The sequence below is a fragment of the Porites lutea genome, chromosome 7 (assembly GCF_958299795.1).
Source record: "Porites lutea chromosome 7, jaPorLute2.1, whole genome shotgun sequence".
In the NCBI taxonomy this organism is placed as follows: domain Eukaryota; kingdom Metazoa; phylum Cnidaria; class Anthozoa; order Scleractinia; family Poritidae; genus Porites; species Porites lutea.
This window is the reverse complement of record NC_133207.1, coordinates 23,990,703-24,004,502: the sequence shown is the minus strand read 5'-3', so window position 1 is coordinate 24,004,502 and position 13,800 is coordinate 23,990,703. Positions and strand designations below refer to the sequence as shown.

The window sequence follows — 13,800 nt, the reverse complement described above, 5'->3', positions numbered from 1 at the left end:
AAACGTATAAATAGTTTATAGGGAAAGTACTCGACTCGTAAAAAAACAAATGTTTACTGACCTGGTCCATAACCAGGAAAAGCTGTGAGAAGAGCGACACCCGACATAAAACACCAAACAAAAGCCAAGTGCACTTTAAATTTCGTTAGAAAATATACCGAAATAAAGAAGTGAAATTGGACCAAAACGCCTTGAAACGAATCAGAAGCTCGATAGACTAGGTTTGAGCTTCTCAGTTTACCAACGGCGATGGAATATTGTTTAAGGAGCCATTTAGGCTGACGGAGATAAGCTGAAATTGAGCGCGCGCAACCTCGTCAAGCGAATGCCAGGCAACTGAAGCGGAATCGAACTGCCTAAAATTGTAGTTTGTAATTGCAATTGTTTACCCCCGGAGCACTTAGCAGTTCTTAAGAACTTGTTGAAACGTGTCTGTGAGTTCCAGATGGAATTGAATTTGGAAGTGTTGGCTTTTAAGAAGAGGGGAGTACCTGGAGAAAAACTTCTCGGAGCAAGTGAGGGAAACAACCACAAACTCAACCCACATATGGTGTCGCCGACGCCAGGATTCGAACCCGGGCCACGTTGGTCGGAGGCGAGTGCCACTGCGCCACCCTTGCTCCCCGTAAAAGCAGAAACATTAGGTTTTTACCTTCGAATGCATTTTCTTAATGTCAGCGGACAAGGTAGTCTGCTACACAGCCGTTTTTAGTGTCGTCACGCAACGCTCCTTTAGTGGGGAGAACACTAAAAACGGCTGTGTAGCAGACTACGGACAAAGTATATGGCTATTCTCCCAGACTTAAAACACTTCATTCGTTTAATATTCTTAATTCATATTTTACAGATGATCATCCCTAAACCTTTCAACCTGTTTTCTTTGCACTTCATCATTTATTAAGTCAAGTTCTTCGATGTTAAGATTTCCACTTTTTGTTAAAACAGTTTTGAAGTATAAAAAATTGAGTGAATTTCTGATAAATTAGTTGCGCTTTAATATGACTATTTACGTCGTTGATTAATTCATTATAAGATACACATTCTTCCACCTAAAATCAGTTTCTATTTGCTTGACAGTAAATTTTCACAGTTTATTTTGAAATAAGTTTTTAAACGCGGGATTTCACTGTATTTATTAATAAATTTTAGTTAATAAAATTAGACTTTCCATTAGGTATGAGATATGAAATACTGAAATATACTAGTTTTAGTTCTTTATCCTTTTACATTCCCTGCTTTTTCATTTACTTATTTTGTTCAGCCTTCTAAAACGGTTATGTCCTTATTCGTTCTCCCATAAACAGCAGCATAAACATATAGCAGTCACAAGAACCCTTCTGTCAATCGTGAGGATAATCAATAATCCATTTTTGAATGCAGACTTCCCATGGCATGGCAATGATGTTACGGTATCAATCCATGTTATTTTTTCAAAGTAACAACGATTTGTGCTCTGTGTTCTAATTTACAGCTTTGAAATGGGCGCAGGAAACACTGCAGTTGTGGAAGGCAAGTCCAGAAATTCACCTGCAGAAAAAAAAACAACACAAAACAAATCGAAACCAACATAAAACATGACAGCAAAGCAAAGTTAGGCTACGCCTTCTCATTATTTTTATTATTATTATTATTATTATTATTATTTATAAGAATGAAAACCCTACTTACGCTGGTTCGAAGAAACCTTGTAAGAAGAAGTACTACAGTACTGTTTATTTTTAAAAAGCCGCGTTTATACGAGCAAGTTTTCCTTGTCAATGTCGCGATCATATAGATTAAGGCCTGGTTCTTTGCAGATTTAAAGGGATCCAGGGTTACGCATTTTTAGGATATTCCATGCATGACTAACAGGTCTAATTACAATCCATAAACCACCCAATTTCCCTTAAAATATTGTTTATATCTGGATCACGAGGCCAGCTACGCCCTACATGTATTTTATCAAAATCATGAAAATGATTCCCAAAAATGGTTTAGCACAAAGCCTCGTTTTGAATGTGAGGGTTTTAGAACTCGGAAATGGCCTCATGGGTCGATAAGTCAGCGTAACTCTGTTAATATGAAAGCTACTGGGTAATACGTTTGAATCTGTGCAGAAATCAAGGTAGCAGACTCGCAAGCATTATTATTCACCACAAATGAAGAAAAAAAGGGTAGTTTACCAATCTTCTGACATGTTTCCGCAACCTTCGCACTACTTGGCACTGAGATCAAAATGCCATTATCGGCACTGCAACATACCAAAATACAAGTGTTTAATTAATTAAACATTTGAACGAACAGCAGTCGTTTGTGTGCCCGCTACAAGTTTGAGATCAAAATGCCATTATCGGCACTGCAACATACCAAAATACATGTGTTTAATTAATTAAACGTTTGAACGAACATCAGTCGTTTGTGTGCCCGCTACAAGTTTACAAAGGCACCACCCAAATACAGTCAATTGTCTTACCGAATATTTGCTATATCGGACTAAACCTTTCCGAGTGAAGTAATAGACCATTTTCAATATACTAAAATTCATACAAGTTTGGCTCAGAGGCTTGGAAGAATAAAACAAAATAAATGTATTATTCATTGCTGAGCCTCAAGATAATTTCTTTTGTTTTATTCCCCCAAGCCTCGCAGCCAAGTATGAAATTTAAAAAATCGGAATTGGTCTGTTGTGTGCTGTGTATGCTAATGAGAAAAAGTGTACACAAATATCGACTAAATTTGTCAGGAAGTAAGCAAGAATAGTTTGACAGAATTACTACTATCATCACCTTAATAATTGCTTTTCTTTTTTTACGAAAAAGAAGGCCAGTAAAATGTAGCAAATAAATTCTGCATACTATTACATTGCAGTTGGAGTGATAAGGCACCTATGTCTCCAAAGAGGATCCTGATTGTTGACTTATTTATTTGCCCAAGTGTACAGATTTTTTTTTTAAATAGAACCTATTTAAAATTGTAGGCTTAACAGGTTTTTGTAAAGAGAGGTCCTAACCAGGAAATTTTAGCCTAACAGGTTCTTAAAAATACAGGTTCTTATTCGCAGGTTTTTGCTGTATTTCTTTTTGCCACGACGATTTAACACAAGCATAGCAGTACAATAGAGTCACCTTTTATTCGCCTTGATTACACCCAAATCAGCCAAGGCCATAAGGGAATTCTTCAGCAGGTCAAGTGAGAGAACTTCGTAGAATTTTACGTCTCCTAAAGACAAATATACACACGTTGTCTGTATCAACACATACTGTCAATAGAGGGCCAAAAGATGTCAGGGCCTAACGGCCTGTTTACATAAAGGTGGGGTACCCCAGGTTGAGGTAACCCGCGGCGGGTCACCCCACTTATCATGTAAACATGACCAAATTAAAATGAAGGATTATATACATGTAGACAGGCGGGATAACTCACCTAAGCGGGTTACCTTACCTACCTGGAGTCTCCCACCTCCATGTAAACAGGCCCTAAGTTGCATAATTATGGTCAAGAGAGTTTTCCCGTTGGTCATCCCGAGGTGCGGGAATTGAAACGTTCTTTTTCCTACCTGTGAGTACGAGCTCGACTGCTTTGTCCTGAACCTGCTTTATAATCTCAGTCAGCGGTCTCTCATGGTTCCCATCCGGGCAATTGACAAAAAAGTGACAAGTGATCTAAAGTAAGAAATTTAGAGAGCGCCGTAAAACCACTGTAACGTAATGCAGGGAGTATTTCAATGAAAATACAAACGCCGGGATATAAATTTTACGGCATAACATAAGCAAAAAAGGGCCCATCCGCAACAGGCAACAGGTAACAGTCGTTTCGAATTTCCCTCAAATTTAGCACGGCTTTTCTCTTTAGAGATGCTGTTGCTTTTTGATGGGGCTCCACAAGTTTTCATCAAACGTCAAAAGAAAATAAAAGAAAGAAAGAAAAAGAACCATTCGACGATCAATTTTACGTTGTCGCTGGAACAGCTTTCTCGGAAAAATTTACAATGAAAGTACAGTACAGTTGAACTTCCATGTGCGACCACCTCCCGTAGACGACCAGCGATCAAACACACCAAAAATTTCCCATTAAAAGCCCTACGATTAAATCTCTCGTAAACGAACACCTCTCATTAAGCGACCGCGACCACTTTTTGGCCTGCCGGTTTTTTTAGATTTCTAGTGTTTTTAAACCTCTTGTAAGCGACCACTTCACGCATAGTGTGGTCTCTGTCTCTGTTCACGGTAACACTACGCCACTCAGGATAAAAAAGAATGATCAGTGACAACATGGAACTACACATATACGTAAGGCATATGCTTTTTCTAGTAAATAAAATGGACTTTGAGACAATTTTTTATAACTTGTTTTCAATCTAATATAGAAGGGACCTAACAAAAAAAATTATTATCTGAAGAAAAAAGTCGAACTGGTCTTACCCAGTAGGCCGTTAGGATAGGTTTCCACATGTTTGCACTAAAGCTGACATCTTTTTCCTGGAGTAACATTACCCTTCCGTTTTTAACGTTGACGGAACCATGCTGTTCGAGTAACTGAGTTGTCTCTCGGAAGTATTCAAAAGTCTACAAGAAACAATAATTATTATTCAAACGATACATCCTTCTCGTGTAGACGAAGTACACTTTCTTACGGGGCTAACAATACTGGCATTCCGCAATTAAGGTTTCTGGGGAAACTGCCCACCCACCCCTCCCTTAAGCCAATATTTTGCCCTAAGCGAGAATTAAGTCTTAATGTTGGCGTAGGGGAGGGGTAGGTGGGCACGTTCCCAAAAACATAAAAAGATCCGATCTTTGCTGTTGCGGTTACACTGTGGACCGAAAAAATGTCGAGCAAGGAAAAACATAACATGAAAAAAAAATAAAGCCAGTAAAATAGAAAAACAGAGCTTAGGAACTGGAGGAGAATAAGGGAAAGGTAGAAAATGGTGAAGTTGCCAAAGTAACTCCGATTTAACCTTTTTAGGGAACGTATTCAAAACAACAAGCGGAGTTTTCCTCGATTTTACCACAATCGAAAGTCGAAACTGCTGCCTGAAGAACACGCTACTGAGACCAAGAAAGATGATTACCTCAGCAGAATTATAGAAACTGGACGAGCGAACGAACGAACAAGCGAATGAATAAATAAGTATATAGAGAGATAGACCACGTGAGGCACCCTGCACAAATAGAGGTGGCACGAATGTGAAAGCATATAATTACCACGTTGGTTCTTTCAGTAACTTGAGGGACTTCTTTTACCAAAAGTTTTGCCAGAAACTGAAAGTCGGCAAATAGTTGAACTAAAAGAAAAGCAAAAAAATTAGTTATTCCAGTGGGTGTAGATAAGTCAGTATGGCTTTCTGATGCATTTAATACTCTACACGCAATAAAAGCACTGGTCTCCAAAAAAGGAAAGGACAAGATCGTTTCAAGATGAAATATTCTGGTGATATCTTCTGTTAGCCGTACCGAAACGCGATTCTTAACAGAAAGGAGAAGTGTGATATCACATTACCATGGTAGCCAAATTTGTGCATCTCAACAATCTGTCTTACTAGAGACGGCCATTTGCATTGTCAAACGATGGTAAAAAGTATGGGCTGCCGTTTTGTTCCTGAGTGCAGTTATGCACAGTAAGTCATACTAGTCAATTTTTTTGCCATAATTATTTGCAGAACCATGGTTATTTGAGATCCAGTCATTTTGCTACCATGGCAACGAGATGTAACGACTTCTCCTCACTACTTCCCTAAAACGAATTTTTAAACGCGCCTTACTCACCTAAGTGTTTTTCCGAGGCCGCCTGCCTTTGCGCAGCCAAGGAAAACATTCCAGTTCTGAAGAAATGAAACAGCAGCACATTTCTCTTGCATGCCAAGAGCATGTGTAGAGCAGCTTCGTCTTTGATGTTTCTTGCAGGGCTGTTGGTTGCAGCTGTTCCGGGAACTGTTCTTTCTTTATCTCCTGTGGTCTGGCATTCTTTGATTCTGACAAAACCACTTTCAGTTTTTTCCAAGGATGATTTTAAGAAATCAATACTTTCATCCACCAGAACTACGTTATTGGAGTCACCTTGCATCGAAAAGAAAAACAAAAAAAACTACACTGAGATTCACATAACAGAATTACAAAGAAAGTGTTTATAACCACTGCTTAAAAAAAAAAAAAAAAAAATGATATTTGGCGATTTTCAGTAATCCGCAAAAGAATTTCCTGTTCAGTGGTAGTTAATCCCTTACCACTACGCCCACTATGCCTGAGGCTTTCCTCATCAACTTCTTGTTCGTTTCAGGCAAAGTCCAGTTAAAGGCTACAATCCTCGTCACATTAAGTTGGGACAGCCCATGCTGTACCCATATTCCGACTAAAAGTTGTGCTCCTGCCCTCCCAGTGTTGATTTTTTTGCTTCTGACATGCCAACTCGCAAAAACCAACATTGAAGGGGGAGGAAAAGCTGTCCCAACTAATGTGACGGGTATTGTAGCCTGCACTACAGACGAAACAATAAAACCTCTGGTCAAGTCCGTCTGTGAGCCAGTGCTAAAAACCTTGTTCTAGGGGTCCACCAGGATTTGGGTATGCACCATGACTGTCCAGTTAAAAAAGCTACAATGTATTATCAAATTGCCAACCAGGTTGAGAGGAAATTTGAAGCGCACTTCCGGTAATTCGTTGAGTCTGTAGGGGGCCCAGAACTAGGATCTTGGTGCTACCTCGCAGATGTTACTAGCCATCAAGTGTACAACCGAATGTTCTCCAAATAGTATTAAAGGGGAAAGGGGCACTGTTCTTCTCTTTTTGAGATCGACCTAAGCTAGGTTCTCTATAATTATTATGATTGATATAGTCAATGCAGTGCATTGTCAAACCTGCAGATTTTATAGGAATATCCCACATGCGACACAGTTCCTTCAACCAGGTGAATTCTTCCACCAATTTATCTATAAGAACAAATGATACCATAGTTCAAATGGACAAAATAAGAGACAAAAAAGGCTAAACAATGCAACAAAGTTTGAATCAACTTTCTCTGGCTGTGTCTTATCCTGTGTTAAGACTAACCAAACCATATAAGACTGTATAAAATGATAGTAATAATTATACATGTAGTGAGGTAAGATAATTAATCAGGTAATAATGAAAATGGTATTGTCAGGCCTGAGAAGTTTTTAGCTTTTACCTAGAAAAAATGAAAGTGAGATAAATTCACATGGCCAAAAGAGCAAGTGCAACACTTTCTTCTCAAAAACACTGTATTCATCGTGATGTAGCCAAAGTTAAAAAAATGTCACTGGTTGTGAAACTGACTGATTCCCTGTCTGACAGACAAACTGTCTAACAGACTCACCAACTAACTGGGTGACTGACTAATTGACACTGTTCAGTGTTATTGCAATAGTGGATCTTATCTATCATGAATTAAGAAAATTAAAAGAAGAAAATGTACCATAAGGAATTCCATTCAAGTTCTGAAGCATAACAGTAGCCACTAAGATGCTGGAAGGGCAAATCATTCCTAATTGAAGGTCTGAGAGAATTTTATACCCCAGAGATTTGACAACCTTCTTTTCTTCATCAGATAGAAAGTGGAAGAGGTGCCTGGAAGAAGCAAAAAGGAACAAAAAGAACAACAATTAAAAATATTTGAAGAAGAAGATAAGATAATTATTATTCATCACCGTCATTTGTGACAGTCACAAATACACATTCTACTAGAAATGGGTGGGTGGCATCGATCAATTCTAAATTAAATAGTGTAAGTCTTGCTTACTTTTTACCATTTTTCTTTGATCTATGTAAACTTTGTCACTGCACTCAATTTTTCTCCTTCATTATTGAATGTCAACCTGAATCAAGGGCAATTAAAGGGAAACAAATCTGGAAAACTTCATTATTTTATTTTTCAGCAACTTCTAAAAATCTTTTTTTCATTATCATGGCTTTCTTTTTAACATTTTTACCTTGGTATGCAAGCATTGTCTACTCTGTTAAGCTTTCCTTGGATATATCTACTCATTGGTAGAAGTTCTCCAATGTGGATGTGAATACTTCCATAATCTTCTGACAGGACTGATCTGCTTTTAATCAAACCCTTGAAAAAAAGTTAAAGAAGCTCATTACTTATAACTAAAAAGAAAATTATCTTATTTGCTTTACTAGCATATTTCAGATTAGAATAACTGTACCTTCAGTTGTTCTCTCGGTCAATTTGCTGGGTCAATTTAGCCCTTCAAGGCCCAATATCCACACCTAAATTCTCCTGACTAATCTCCATGTGTACTTTCAGAATTAGTTGAGAGAATTTGTTGGAGGATCATTTTATTACTTCACATTACCCATTGTCATGTATTACTGTTATGAGAAAATTGGCCCTTGGGACACACAACACTCAACCCCAGAGGGAGAGGTACTTCTATGAATTCTTCATAAGCTGTGCCACTCAGTTCTCCTGGCCCTATTTCAGACCAAAAAATGTCATTTTTCACATCCATTTTCAGACCTGGCCTCTAAATCATAAACCCGTTTTCAGACCTAAAATTATGTCATCATTACTTAGCTTAGAACACTATAAACAAAAAGATTTCTTTAAATCCTGTTTGAGTCCACTTAATACTCTTTTGTTCTTATTCATTTGGAAATGAAATGAGAAATATGTTCATACACTTGCATAGTTCCTTCAAGAACCACACCCAATTCCAGACCAAAATGGGGAAAGTCTATACCTGTTTTAAGATCTATAAAAAGCAAATAAAAAAAACAAATCCTTCAGGGCGGCACATACACGTACCTGCGATGTACATAGCTAATTGTGTAAGGGAGTCCCTCCCTGGCTATATCAACTCTTTCTAATGGCCGATTTAAATGGTACGATTTTTGCTAATGACTATTGTGCACGACTAGCATACCTCATGACTTTTGACCATCCACATGTGCACAATTTTCACTTATGACATCCACAATGGGTAGTACGACTGTTGTGGGTCTAATTTACATGACGCAGTCTGTCATGAAGTCATTGCGCATCATTGCTAGTCGTGCAGGATAGTCGCAAAATGGCCCAAGATCTTGCCAGCTGGGGTTTTCCTACTTTTGTCTCTCAGTAGAAAAGAATTCTCCTGTTTTGAGCTTTTTGCTCAAATTAAATTGCTCGATATTTTTTCCACACTTTTATTGACCTCGTCATAATTACTTTTATTGTCTGAGCTGACATATTTGACCAGAATAACTAAACTAACTTGGCTTTGCAATGATCCACGAAGATGCAAAAAAAAAAGAAGAAAATGGCCAATGCCAAGCCTTAGTCATGGAAGGTGCCCAGCTTAAAAACAGTGGAAAAATGAATGCAAGAAAGCAGGGACTTACCAGGGTGCAAAGAAAGTCAGTTTTACAGCCTGCCACTCGGGCAAGCTGTAGCTAGCATGTACTAGCCCACAAGTCATTTAAACTAGCCCCAAAACCATTTTTGATTAGTAGGATTGATTACACATCCAATCCTACTAATTTGAATTTCCTCAAAAAACAGCACTTGCCTGTTGGGCAAGTTAAGAGCAAAAATCACTAGCCCAATAGCAAAATCCACTAGCCTCGGGCTATTGGACATGACTTTCTTTGCACACTGCTTACTCATAGTTGGCAATATTTTAAGGAGTGGTTATTTTAAGCAAGATGCGTCCATTACGAGAGAATTTACAGTACACTGTATAGTCATCAGTCAATTCTTACTCTCAAAGATTCCTTTGGTTTGGGTATTCCCAACAGCTCATATGCATAGAGTGATTCTTCTGGAACCCTGTCATAACTGATGCTTATTGGACAAATGAGAACATCTGGTACTCGCACAGTTGTGTACAAGTCAACAACCATGGAAAGAACCCCTACAATATAATATGCAAAATATGCAGGTCACAATGCACTAACAGTTCACTAGGAGTTCAATTTACAGACTTTTTGGTGGTCCACACCCCAGTTTCCAGTTAAGTTGGCATCTGCAGCACTTGTTTGCAAAATGCAACAATCTACAGATTGTAATGGGTGTAACCATGATTGATAAATAAAATCTCTTTTGAATAATGTTTGCATGATTGGTAGCATTTTCAAAAATTTATAGTGATCTTTCAACATTTTCCTTTTCACTAATTTTGATTTTCACTATTCCTATACAAAAATGGGTAGCAAAATTAGCAGGACATTAACACCTACCAAGCCTGGGCTGGAGAAATTTCCCTGTTCTACTTCGTGTACCCTCCAAAAAGAATTCAAGAGGCTGATCACCAAACTGAAGCTGATTCTGAATGTACTCAGTAAACACAACCCAGTATAAGGGATCCGACATGAAAGAACGCCGCATGAAAAAAGCCCCACTGTTTCTGAAAAGGGTGCGAACGACCCTCATGTTCATGAAATCTGCAGCAGCTGCAATAAATGGCAGTGGAATATCTGCGGAAAAGCAGATGAAAGAGACAAGAAGAAAGTCCAAGTAGCTTCTGTGAGATGGAATAAACACAACTGGGTTCTTCTTGGCAGCATCTCGTAACTGAAAATAATATAAATTTATTTTAATATGATAGGCTAACACAATTTAACAATTTATTTATTCATTTATTTACTTATTTACTCAATTCAATTACACACATATTCAAAATAATATAATTGTAATATTGTATTTGGCCTTCTTCAATTTTAATAATTGTTATTAAAATTGAAGAAAGCCAAATATAGAAAAATAATATCTGCATAATTAGGATAGTTTATACAGAACATGAGTATTCCATTTGACACAACATTATTAACATTTTTTGTTACATCTTCCCTTTACGAGGTTTGGGCATTAAGAACTCCTCTACCTTAGCATTTTACATGTAAATGGGGAGCTTAATCAAAGACATTTTTAAGCCTCATGTGTCAGAAGGAAGCGTGGGCTTCTCCCTTTTTAATATACCTTAAGGCTACCAAATTTGACAAGATAAGTTTCTTCACACTCTTATTGAGACAATCTGTGCCAAAAATTGGGTGCAAAAGCAAAGCCTAAAAATGCAAAAAGTCCACTGTCAGGTGACATCTTTGCTTACAGGAGTAAGCTCTTTTTACGATCTTCCAAACAAGGGAAAAAGGGGGGATGAGGGAGTTGGTGGGTCCAGGGGGTATGGACATTTTGTGGATCAACAATTTGTTCGCAGTGGCAGATCCAGGGGGAGGGTCGGGACACCCTCCCCCTATCAGACCTGATGCTTGTTTGAGACTGACATTCTTACATCGACAGGATTGTATATCACTTTTTAACTGGCTGATTTTTAGTTTAATGAAACATGCATTGCATTTTGCCAGTAAACTAAATTCCAGGGATATTCAAAAATGTAATTTATTGATTTTGGGTACCCTCCTATGATGTTGGCAAAATCTGTACAATCTTTGTTATTTGGGATGGGGTGTGGGGGGTGTGGGGGAGAAGTAATTTGCAACAGAAAAGTTTGTCCAGTCCTTTCTGAACCAAAGTTTGGATCCTCCCTCCCCCTCTCCTCTACACCCAATAAAAAATTCCTGGATCCCTCCTGGTTTGATTACAATGAGAATTAACTTACCCTCTCCAGGCCTTCTCTGTTGATTAGCACTCTACGGAAGAGAGTGCACAGAATTTTGCGCAGCATGAATGCCATAACCCTGATGCTACTAAGATTAAAGTTATGTCCCATTTCTTCTAAAATGGATTTCACTTCATTGGTGATAGCTTCAACAGTGTCATTTCTTTCTTCAGCAGTCTGGAATAGAATTTTTAAAAAAGTGGAGGAATTAATAAGACAGTCACCTCTTGGGCAACTTTGTCAGCATATGCAATTGCCAGGCAGGATTAGTTAACACTAAGCTATAGACTATAGTCTTGTTGTGAAGTTGCAGTCTAGGCTACTGAGGGTGTTTGATTAGTAACTTAAACATTGTTTTTTTTATAAAGGATCAAACCTCCAGGGATAGACCTGCTATTGTTAGTACTTTGGCAACGCCTTCTCTCTCTACTGCATGTCTCACTTCACTGCAGTGTATAAATGAGTGCTGATTGCAAACTGGTGGGTATAACCCTGCGATAGACTAGCTTTCTATCCAGTGGGGAGTGGTAATACCCCTATGTTCTTCTGTTATGGAGACGAAACCAATTGTGGAATTGCACCCATTTTAGGCATCCTACTGATTAACGGTTGGGACATGTAGATATATTTTTTAGCAACTACTATAATTTGCAGTCTGTCTACTTTGAATTGAAAATAGGCAGATCCTGAATTAGGCTAAATTGTTCAAGTTTGTTTGTCATATGGCATCCTTATCTCTTCAATCTAAACCCATCTCTAAAAACTATACATAATACTTTATTTCATAATTTGTTTTACCCAGTGTTCTCCTTATCAGGCATTTACCGGTAAAATGTACCATCTGAAACAACACTTCTTACTGTCTGCAATCTCTTGAAGGTTTACTAAAATTAAATAAGTTGTTGTAAAAAATACAGAGGTTGTTATCCGATCTGATCAAGGCAATGAATGAATATATGGAAGTGCAATAAAGTATTCCCAGCTTTTCTCTTTATGGGCCACACATTTTGGAAAGAGAGCATTGAAGATAGAGTAAAATAAATTATTGGAATCAAACGTTTTAGATAGCTGTCTAAAGATAACGGCTGATTTGCGTAAAATAAGTCGTAAAATGAGGGAATGACATTTCCGAGAACTTAGCTCCTAAATTTCACAGCGAGGTCGAAGTCATGTCCCTCACTCCACTGCCCACCTCCCCCCAGGAAAGTGCACCTCTGGCACATATTTTTTGCCTTAATGGCCATGAATGGTCCCTTACCTGCTGAGCTAAAATTTGGGGAGAACACTGTTTACCTCTTTGGTGTTTTCTACTGTAGACTAAAACTTTGAAACTTCCTTCAATTGCTTACTTATTTGTTAAAATACAAAGATCTGGCGTCTTGTTTAAACCCGTTAAAAAACTCTCCGGGGTTTCACCGGGTTAAATTCTCCACCCCACCCCTGCGACTTCCCTCCCTCTCCAGGGTTCTACAATCTTTCCTCTCCTTTTCTACACTCATTGTAGATAACTGTGAGCTATACGTCCAGAATGCAGTATTTAATCAAAATTTTTAATCAAAACCCATAACCGAGACTAAGTTTCACGACTACGTATACAGAAAAATAATCCGTTTTCTGGCCTTTCCCAAGTAAAACAGCTGTGTAATATATACTTCTTCATTTCCTGTGTCACAGAATCTGCAAGGTTTCTTATGGCGCGAAATTGGTACAGAAATCATAATTACCTTTTGTATAGCATGTTGAACACGTCTGGAGTTCAGAACGTCGCTTTTTATTTCATGAGGCGTTCGCTTAACAGCAAATTTGTATCCATCTGGAGCATAGCGCTTCAAACTCCACAGTACATCACTCCAGCCTCCCTCTTGCAACAGATCAAGATCAAAGGGCTCCATTTTTGACAGAAAAGCTTAATATGATTAAGCTAGGTGCTTTTAAATCATGGTATTTTACATTTGTGGATGCTAAGGACGAGTTTAGACGCAGAAAACGAAGAAAATGTTTCGGGTCGCATTGCGCAAAATTCTACCAAAGGTAGCATCACGCAGTGCACATGTGCCGTGACTTTAATGGGGTGATCACGGGAAGGACACCAAAATATTGGATTGGCTTTATGAATTGTGGATTTCGGATATCGGAGTTGATATGGTAACGACAGAAATTGTCAACTCTTTGTAGAAAAAAATACGCAATTAAAAGAAAGGAAGGAAGAAAATGAAAGCTGACGCGGAAAATAACTACCTAATCAAATAAATAAA

General features: G+C 38.2%; 1 protein-coding gene across 1 annotated transcript; it reads right to left on the bottom strand.

The window, feature by feature from the left end:
• Positions 1 to 839: 839 nt before the first annotated feature.
• On the bottom strand, positions 840 to 13,596 carry LOC140943986 (dihydroxyacetone phosphate acyltransferase-like). Its single transcript, XM_073393093.1, has 14 exons — positions 13,270 to 13,596; positions 11,546 to 11,722; positions 10,167 to 10,500; positions 9,690 to 9,841; positions 7,928 to 8,058; positions 7,414 to 7,565; positions 6,836 to 6,907; positions 5,748 to 6,038; positions 5,187 to 5,266; positions 4,401 to 4,544; positions 3,536 to 3,641; positions 3,105 to 3,198; positions 2,163 to 2,230; positions 840 to 1,527 (listed from the first exon to the last, which is right to left on the bottom strand). Exons 1-14 carry the CDS (start codon positions 13,435 to 13,437, stop codon positions 1,466 to 1,468), a joined length of 2,031 nt encoding a protein of 676 aa, XP_073249194.1. The 5' UTR covers positions 13,438 to 13,596; the 3' UTR covers positions 840 to 1,465.
• Positions 13,597 to 13,800: the final 204 nt, after the last annotated feature.

Bases quoted from the DNA above. Each gene is read 5' to 3' on its own strand.
- LOC140943986 (XM_073393093.1), bottom strand. From the start codon at position 13,437: ATGGAGCCCTTTGATCTTGATCTGTTGCAAGAGGGAGGCTGGAGTGAT. The intron at 5,267-5,747 runs GTGAGTAAGGCG...CTTTTCTTTTAG, and splicing joins GGCCTCGGAAAAACACTTAG to TTCAACTATTTGCCGACTTT. The intron at 3,199-3,535 runs GTAGGAAAAAGA...ATTTGTCTTTAG, and splicing joins AGTCGAGCTCGTACTCACAG to GAGACGTAAAATTCTACGAA.